We start from the raw sequence: 10,000 nt of genomic DNA on the forward strand, positions 1-10,000 counted from the left end.
TTAAACATCACTTTTTTTGCCGTTCAGCGTTCTTGCCCATGCGCAGCCTGTACCAAAATGGCTGATAACGTTAACACAAATTGATGATTGTTATGATTGCATGGTTCGTCCGCCATTTTCCTCACTGACAAGTAGTCACCAGCCCTTTCAACCCAGCGCAAGGGAACTGACCCGGGTCAGCCGAGAATGACCCAACCCTCACCCAGCCCGGGCTAATGTAAACATGATAATCGACGCTGAACTGACCCGGGTCGGTGTCCAACCCGGGCTCGTGTAAAGAGGCCCTAAAAACGAGCTGAGCTCTGTGGTCAAAACCTGACTGCAGGTCACGATGTAATCGCTTGACAAACAAATGACCAAGAATAAAAACAGTGGGAAATAGCCGCTCATGCTATATGCTACATGATTAAAAATACCTTGAAAAAGTTTGACAACCAGATCAGTCGAGGTTGAAAAGCGAATGAATGCAACAAATTCTCTATAGGGGACACTTGATAATTGCTCCTCCCCAGGAATCACCCCGTCACACTCTGCTGAGTGCATAATTATGCACGCATTATAAATTTTAATTATTGAGATGCATAAAATTTTTATTGGCAAGCCAATAACACCTTAAATACACATCCCATAAACAGGTTATCAAAAGCGGGGGCAGCTCTAGTGAACACTATTTCTAGTGTAAAGGATAGAGAGTGGGGAAATACATTAGAATAAATGAGGCGGGGATAAACAAAAGAATGAACAAAATTTAAATAAGCATATCTGCTGGAATGAACTTATTTGGAGTGTTCAGAGTCGTTATCTTTTTTCTTATTAAAAGCATCTCATAAATAAGGCACTCAGACTTTCCGCTGCAAAGGAGCTAAAATTTAAATTGCTCGTGAAGATTGTTGAACCTTTGGTTGTGTTTGTCGTTGGGGTGTTTATCGATGACGAAATTAATATTTATGCTCCTTAATGCGCAGATGGAGATGACGGCTCGTGTAGCCTATATAAACTCCCGTCCACGCGTATCCAGATATTTTTGAATCACGCCTTCCGTCCACACGTATCCGGTGAATTCGCTGGCGAATCCGGAACTTTTTGAATACGCTCTCTCCAGTGGATATTTTTTAATCCGATATGAATCCGGAACCGTGTGGACGCCAAATCCGGATATTTATTTATTCGGATGACGTAACAAGATCGAGCCCAGTTCCTTGCCGTGAAATCAATTCTCAAGATGGCTATCGAGGGCTTCATGCTGCATGCTCTGTTAACTCTGTTTCCTTGAGGAGTCCTGAGCACTAGAGTGAATCCGGATACGTTAAGGATACGTGTAGCCTGCGTCGCAGACGAAAATAAACCTCGGTAAGTGACGTCTGCGAGCAGCGCAGAGATCCTTGTTCTGGACCCCCCGCTGCAAGAAAATCGATCGTGTATTACAGCCAGTTTTTACAAATAGGAAAATATCTGAAGAATTGAAAGTTAGTACCGAAACAAAGCCCTCACTTGTAAACCAACAGTGCGTTGTGTATGAATTTCAATGTAATTCGTGAATGTGATTCGAATTATATAGGCTACACGAGGCGTCATCTCCACCTGCGCATTGAGGAGCATAAATATTCCGTCATCGGTAAACACCTGAAGGACAAGCACACCCAGAGATTAAACAATCTTCACGAGCAATTTACCCCCTTAAAGAAATGCCGCGGAAAGTTTGAGTGCCTTATTTATGAGACGCTTTTAATGAGGAAAAAAAATACCGACTCTGAACACTCCAAATGAGTTCATTCCAGCGAACATGTTTATTTAAATTTTGTTCATTCTTATGTTTATTCCCGCCTCAATTATTCTAATGTATTTTCCCACTCTCTATCCTTTACATAACGTTACCTAACTTAACATACAATAATTTGTATTTGAGAATGGTGTCGTTGCCGATACGTCATGTTTTATCTCGCTACTCTTCATGATTTTAAGCTAAACTTACTTAGCAAACAAATACTATAATCGCTGAAAGAGATGGGTGGATGATTTAGCTGAAAAGAGGAGGAGAATATTTGTAGAAAAAAAATTAGCATTGAGCTAAGGGCTTACGAGGTACGAAACAAACTAATTTTACGGAGAAAAAACTTGAACCATTTGTTCACGTAGGTGGTGGAGCGATTACTGCGGAGAGCTATCTGTTTTTCGATTTGGATAATTGTATTCAGTTTACTATTGAAGGCGGACATGCAAGGGAAGCTCCACCTAATTTGCAAGAATAATGATGACGAGCATCTTGCAAGTAGAGGAACAAGATCAATATCTGCATGAGTAGGGACTTTTGACAGCCCCAACAAATGAAGATCTGAGAGCACAAAATCATTCGCAAAGCCCCTTTGAAAGAGGAATTGTTTAACACCTTTCCAAAAACCTTGTGTTATGGAACAGCTCAGGAAAAGATGAGTTTCTCGTTCACAAAAGCAACTTTTATCTGATTGTACAAGGTTGATTCTCTTCAGAAAATCATTTGCGGCAATCTTCCGATGTAAAAACTTACAATGAAAGGTTCTTATTTTGGTGAAGGACGTACATTTCAAAGCAATTGAGTATGCTACTTTCCATTCTACATCATAGTCGTTCTGAACACGAAGGTGGGGGAGTTCTTTTCTTGAGAAGAGAAGTGTAGATAAAATTATTGACCTTGCGTGTAAAGGAGTTTTGTCCTAAGCAGCGTGTGTACGTGAACGGACAGAATCAAAGTGAGGCCTAACGACACTGTGCATATGAGGGAGGAAGAGCCTTCGCTGATCCACGGCATCAGGAACGTGTTACGCATCACCCGAGGACAGAGAAAAATATCTGATCTCGGTGGGAATCGAACCCATGACCTTCGGATTAGCTCACCGTTGCTCTACCGACTGAGCTCTCAAGGCCAGACAGGAGCAGTGTATGGGAGTTTGAGGACAAATTAAATCGGCTCGGCCCAGCCCAATGTTAAGTCACGTTAAAGGAGTGTTGTCCTATAGCTAAGCAGTGTGTGTACGTATATGGAGAGACTTCAAGTAAGGCCTAACGCCACTGTGCATATGAGGGATTAAGATGCCGATGTTGTGGATCAGCATTATTCTTTTCACAATACCCCTCTCCCGCATCGGAGTACTGTGGAGCTTCCTCATAAACGTTTTTGAAGCTGAAAGTACTCCATAAAATTTTAAGCGTTTTAGTTCTTGAAAATTGGTCCTCAAATCGTCATACCTAAGAAGGGTACCATTTTCGTCTAGTAAGTGAAAAATTTTTCTAATGCCGTGGCTCGACCAATGTTTTTGGAATACGGGCCGGTCATTTATCACCGATGTTTGCATCCGCAACGGCCGCGACTTTAGAAAAATGGGATGTTACTCGTCTCAGGTTTCTAGGACCTCACGGACAAAGGGGTTAGTTATCCCTAGCATAGGGATGTCGTCTTTGTGAAGGTTACTCGAGAAAATTAGACAGGGTTACGTTTATGCAAACGTTGGCCGTGTAGCACTTATATTTTAACAGAATTAACGATGAAAGCCTAGGGTGATGTGAAGTGCTATTTTACTACCCATGTAAACCATGTTAGCGTTAGCCCTACCAATGGAAATGGGCCCACTCAAGGACAGAGAAGAACTCTGACCAGCCTGAGGGTGGGAATTGAAGTGCTAACACTCACATGGTTTACATGGGTAGTAAAATAACACTTCACATCACCCTTTCACAGTTAATTCTGTTGAAATGTAAGTGCTACACGGCCAACGTTTGCATAAACGTAACCCCTTGTACTTGTACATATTCATTGCCGTGAATTTGACATCTTCAGTTCCCACGACCTGCTCCCGTCTGACCTTGTAGCTCAGTCAACAGAGCAGCGGTGATCTAACCCGAAGGTCGTGGGTTCAATTCCAACCCTGGACAGAGTTTTTCTCTGTCCTTGAGTGGGCCCATTTCCATTAGAAGGGCTAACGCTCACATGGTTTGCATGGATTGTAAAATAGCACTTCACATCACCTTTTCATAGTTAATTCTACACGAGAAAATTGCCTCTCGTCCATATTTCTTTAAACTTTCATCAAAAGCAAATTTCCACTTCCCCCTATTAGTCGGATAAAGGTATTTTTTGATCCAGGAGACTTAAGAGATTGATTAAACGTGTTTATATCGATCATCTTGAGGCCGCCCTCATCTTAGACCTTGGTTATGTGCATTGTTTTGATCTTGTCGCCTTTGCCGTCCCACAGAAAATCGAAAAGAAGTTTACTGACTTTTTGTAATGCCTCCTGGGAGGTTGGTAGGGGCGTTAAAATATAGACAAGTTGGGAAAGTAGAAGACTTTTAATGAGAGTGATTTTTGCCAATTAAAGTAAGCCTTCTCAACTGCCATAATTCGATCACATTTTTTTTTATTTTTGTAATCCTTTCATCGTAATTGGAACGGACCATTACATTTCTGTCTGCTGCGAACCAATTGCCAAATGTAAAAACTTGTTCCTTCACCCACGAGATATCTGGTTCTTTTGCTGAACCCACCCAAAGCACTTTGAGGCCAGAGATAATAGGAAATCTGTCCAAAACTTTTACTTCGTATAGAAAGGAGGCGTCTAAGCCGTCGAGAACAGTAGAGTGCTCTTAGGAGGACTCGCGTTTTTTTTCCAAGTATGCCCGTGTCACTGACAGATAAACATCTCTTCTCATTCGTTTACCGGGCTAAAAACTTTCCCGTTGCTATCAGAACTTGAATAGTTAACAATTATTTCCCGAAGTGGAGGTGGCTAATGGTGGATAGCCATTGACACTGAGGTGAATACGGTTGTTTTAGTATAATACAAAAACAATGAGATGATGTAGCTCAAAAACATTATATTAACTCATTTACTCCTGCAACGATTACAACATTTTCGGGCGCAAATCCCGGCCGCGTGAGGTGCACGGAGGTGAGTGGCAAAGGATATTTCGAGTTTAAGTAGCTTATCAGACGGCGTCTTCAACGGTATCCAGTGTCTTAGTGTATACTAAATTCCGATATTACTTTCTTCGATTTTTGGGACTTTGATTTGAATAATTCGCAAAATCGATGCTTGAGCCTTCTTTGTTTAAACGTATGCCAACATACTGCAGCAATTCAAATTTGACGTTATTTTTGTCATCTTACAAAACTTGGGCAAATCCTATGAATGTGCCTTTCAAATCTTGACTTCACAAAATAGCATTTTGTTATCGACTCCTCTCACTCTTCGACGTATACTTTAAACCAACCAACAAACAATCAATCAACCATTCTTCAGCTTCGATTTGCGGTATAATGACTCACTGAAGCAGTTTAAATATCCCCCGGGTTTCTTATCAGTAGCATTCGTTTTTTGTTTTAGAATCTCTGCAGCAGCAGCCCGTGTCTAAATGGTGGAACATGTCAAGCCGGATTTACTAGTAAAGGATTTCGATGCCTTTGTACCAACGGCTCCTATGGAATTAAATGCGAGATAGGTAATTTACAAAACGCTGATTTTAATAAGCAAGCAAACTGAAACGCTCAATAACGCAGATGTCGGATATCTGGTGTTAAATTTATCACGTAACCACAGATATAACAAAATTGCTTTCTTCCGTTACAAGTATTTTATTTCCAGCTTGTTAGTTCCTTACTTAGTTTTGCAAATAGGCAAACTCTGAAGTTTAAGTGCTCGACGCTGGCAGTGACAAGATCATGATGGCTAGCATTGGAAGTTAAAGAAATTTCCTTCTCATTTGTAATTTTTCTTGCGAACAGTATCCGTCTATTGAGGCTCGGACTTACTCACAACTTACTGAAGCTGCTATCTATACTGGGTGAAGTAATTCGTAGTTTCTATAATTAACAGATGCCCCCATGAGCCTCTTTTTGTGTTGTTTGACCTTACGGAATAAAAATCAAGAAGTTACCAGCCGCGGGTGTCTAACAAGTCTCAGTTTGGTATATTATGATTTCCTCTTCAGCAAAATCTTGCAGCCAATTGAAACGAATGGCTCCTGCAGCAGAGAGTGGAGTTTACATCATCGATCCTGATGGCAAAGGAAAGTTAACGCCATTTAAAGTCACCTGCAACATGACTGAAAAGAATGGAGTCGGCGTGACAATCATCAGTCACGACAGTGAAAGCAGAACGCATGTCCAGGGATGTGAACCAGCTGGTTGTTACTCACGTGACATTAACTACACCGGAGCGAATCTGTCTGAGCTGGCGATTCTCACGAGTATCTCCTCACATTGTGAACAGTTTATCAAGTACGAGTGTCATGGTTCTATGATTTTTCGCCACCAAATAAGAAATATTGGATGGTGGGTGTCACGTGACTCGGAGAAAATGACGCATTGGGGCGGAGCATCTGGTAATGACAAATGTGCTTGCGGAATGACCAAGTCATGTGCAGACCGCAGCTATGGTTGTAACTGTGATAAGAATGACATGGTCTGGCGTGAAGACAGCGGTCTCCTCACTAACAAGACAAAGCTTCCAGTTAAGCAGCTCAGGTTTGGAGATACTGGAGACACAGAAGAGCAAGGGTACCACACACTGGGAAAATTCAAATGCTATGGAACAGCATGATCTCAAGAGATCTTGCTTCACAGTGTTTATCACGGTTTAATGAAAACTGAGACACTGTCACTCATAATGTGATAAAATTGGATGGCACATAGTATATCTAATAATGAGAGGTTTTGAGAAACATTTTAGAATAAAAAATAGCGATATAAATACATAACGTTTCGGCGACGACATGTCACCATTATCAAATGCAAATTATAAGAAGATAGTGACCGTTACGTATACAATGACTCCATTCCAGCAAAACTGTTTATTTAAAATTTTTTTCCCATTCTTTTGTTTATTCCCGCCTCATTTGTTTCAGTGTAATTTGTCACTATTGTATATATAACGTTCACTATCTTCTTATAATTTGCATTTGATAATGGTGACATGTCGCCGAAACGTCATGTATTTATATCGCTAGATATTATATCCACACAAAAAAACCCACCAAAATAAAACGAAACAGAACCATAGAACGACAGAAGAGAAATTTAAAGGGACGCATGAATGGACAAAACGCAAGGCTAAAAGCAACTAAGAGCTTCTTAAGATGGCTTGAATGGGTTAACTGAATCGTAGCACAAGAACATAGATAAGCCAAAGTTTCGTGCATTTCTCCGCTCTATGTAGAAACTATGCATCTCTTCTTCACCTAACAGTAACTTGAAATTTCTAGATAGTGTATCAGTTATTAAGTGTGTAAATACTAGCTAATTAACTCTGGAAAAAAAAAAAGAATAGTTTTGGGGAGTACTGAAGGATTTTGCAGCTTTTAAATCGTTTGAGACAAATCTATCTATCCGATGTAAGGTCAGCTCATGTAACAACAGCACATCAGATATAAGCAATCCTACCAATAGCGCTTTGCACTACTTGCGTCGTGAAATTATAGACCCCCAAGTGACTCAGACAAACAAAGATCAGTTTGTATGTGTCACAAGAAAAATGAGGCATAATATTCGCTTCAATCTTTTCGGTTTTAAGGGACGTCGACCGTTTTCTTCGCTCAATTCTCGAGAGAGAACCAGAACTATACACAATTGAGCAGATAGAACGGTGTTTAAAGTGTAGGAGGTTGAAATTGACGCGCAAACGTGATGGCTTTTTTTTATTAACTTCCGAGTGAGGGGCTGTATAAGGTCGTGTAAACAGTAAAAGTGATCTCGCGCTTGATCCGAGCGTCGATAATGGCCCTTGGTCTGTGGCGAAAATACAAAAAAAGATTCGATATTGGAAGGAAATGGTACCCTAGAGCAAATTCTGTTCCCTATTCTACTCCGTCGGCAGGTTGGCATGTTAGAAAAGACGGTTGATGGGCCTTAAAATAACATTACTCCTGCTGTTCGCAAACGGTTGCCTGTTTTGCTCTGACTAAGATATCTTTCATGGATTTTTCTTTGGCATATTCTATGTAGAATGGAGGGCGTGTGAAATATTTCTCTTAGATGTGGGTAATTTTCTATCAGGTGCCGTTTCCTCGTGAGCGGAATAGTATTTTGTGACACTGAAAGTCAGAATTCTGTTACATGTGCGTTTTCATCTCCTCGTGCATTAACTCTTTTTGTTTGAGAATCTCAGCTCAGAGAGATGCCTTTTAACACAACTCTCTGGATATCCTCGATTTTTTGGGTGTATTTCAAAGTCTCGTGCGTTCTTCAAAAATGGAATGGAAAAAAAAATGTTATTAGAAGCGGTAATGCTTTCCCTTTTATGAACCTTCTTGTTACTCCTGGTTGACATCAGGAACGTCTGCTGTGGGACCTTTTGTAGAGCACAAATATGTATTTTTCACAGTTAAGAATTCCCGCCTTCAACCGATTAGCCATGGCTTACATTTCTTGATGTCTTACGATGGTTTCAGTAGCGGTATGAAGACTTTCGTTCCTGATTCCTGCATGCAACTCTTTGAGAGATTTCGGCAATGTATGGTCATTTATCTGGGTACAGTGAGTCCGATTTACATCAACAGTGTTTTAATACTAACCATTCTACCTCCTTTTTAGAAACCAACTTCACATATTTAATAAGTTTTCTTCCTCTTTCCTTCACTATCGCTTACCTCATACATTTCCTTTCAATAGATCGAAATATATACGCAAGGGGCTCATGTGACAAAGTCTATTTTTAGTAATAGTGCAAGGCGCTATTGGAGTAAAAAAAATTTCCATTCTTGGCCTTTTGTGGTTTACCGGGTATAGCAATGATCCATCAGTGCAACGCTTATAATACTGTGACGATTGATTCTACACGCTCATAACAAAACATAACATAACATAACATTAGCTACCTCCTGAATGATTATATTGTCATACCATGTACCTAGCGTCAACATCTGTTGAATGTAGTTCTCCCAGCAGTTATTAGAAATACTCTCAATATATAACTTTGGATTATCATTTAAATGCCTAATTCCAGCCATACAAGTTTGAAAGTGCAACTCTGGTGTTCCATACAGCTGATGCGAAACTGACTTGAAAAAACAGTCTCCACTTCCACCAACATCATAAGGCACGCGCATTATGTGTGCTAATCTGTCAGTTAGACAGGACCAGGGTGAGTTATCACTTACATTGTCGGGGGCCATACCTCATTTTAATCAAAACGGTACTGTCGTTACTCGTGGATATGGTAGTTACCGCGATTGTTTGAAATAGGCAGGCTGAATTCGAAGTTTCCTTTATGCACTAGTCAGTGTGTCAGTGATATAATAGAAAAAGGGGGCTCTCATATGCGACTAGATACCCAAAATAATGCCTGTATGTGCAGGTGATCCCCTTTGCTGGAATTCATTCTTGTAAATGAAGTCAGGACTATTTCTCCCATCATAATAAGATTACTCTTTACCACTTCCTTTAGAAAGAGCTGTACCATGTGTTCAAAGTACCTAGCACAGGTGACAGGGTATTTTTTAATAAGTATACAAAAATTTGGTTTTATCAACGGAGTTGATAATGCAAATTGGCCACCGTACAGAGATTCTAAAAGCTGACGTTTCGAGCGTTAGCGTTAGTCAGATTCGCTCTGACGAAGGGCTAACGCTCGAAACGTCAGCTTTTAGAATCTCTGTACGGTGGCCAATTTACATTATCAACTCCGTTGATAAAACCAAATTTAATGTATACTACTTCCCCACCGACGCAGCACCACAGTTTCTTTAGAAACTACCCCTTCATCTATTTTTGAATAAGGTCTGATTGTTGTTGCCAGGTCATATTGTTAATCTCATCATCAGTTAGCCCTTTTTCATGGTTCGTACAACTTGAAACAAAGAAAATCCAAGGACTTTTCAAGGACAAAAAAAAGTTTTCAAGGACAACAAATTAGATTAAACACTCAATGGAGTAATTTGCAAATTTTAAATAGTTAAATAGTTAGTTTCTCCTCAAGTTCTTGCAGTTGAAGTGTCTTATCTTTAGCTGCCTTTCTAAGCGTTATTCGCTTCT

The 10,000-nt window shown here is 40.3% G+C and overlaps 1 protein-coding gene across 2 annotated transcripts in view; it reads left to right on the plus strand.

Moving 5' to 3' along the window:
• LOC138019523 (contactin-associated protein-like 4) overlaps positions 1-8,953 on the plus strand; it is a 35,309-nt gene extending 26,356 nt beyond the window's left edge. For both annotated transcript variants that reach the window (XM_068866350.1, XM_068866349.1), the window contains 2 exons: positions 5,358-5,472; positions 5,962-8,953. In XM_068866350.1, coding sequence (XP_068722451.1) covers positions 5,358-5,472; positions 5,962-6,572 — 726 coding nt within the window. In that variant the 3' untranslated portion in view covers positions 6,573-8,953. The remainder of the gene's footprint in view (positions 1-5,357; positions 5,473-5,961) is intronic.
• Positions 8,954-10,000: the final 1,047 nt, after the last annotated feature.

This window comes from Montipora capricornis, chromosome 10 (assembly GCF_036669925.1).
Source record: "Montipora capricornis isolate CH-2021 chromosome 10, ASM3666992v2, whole genome shotgun sequence".
NCBI lineage: Eukaryota > Metazoa > Cnidaria > Anthozoa > Scleractinia > Acroporidae > Montipora > Montipora capricornis.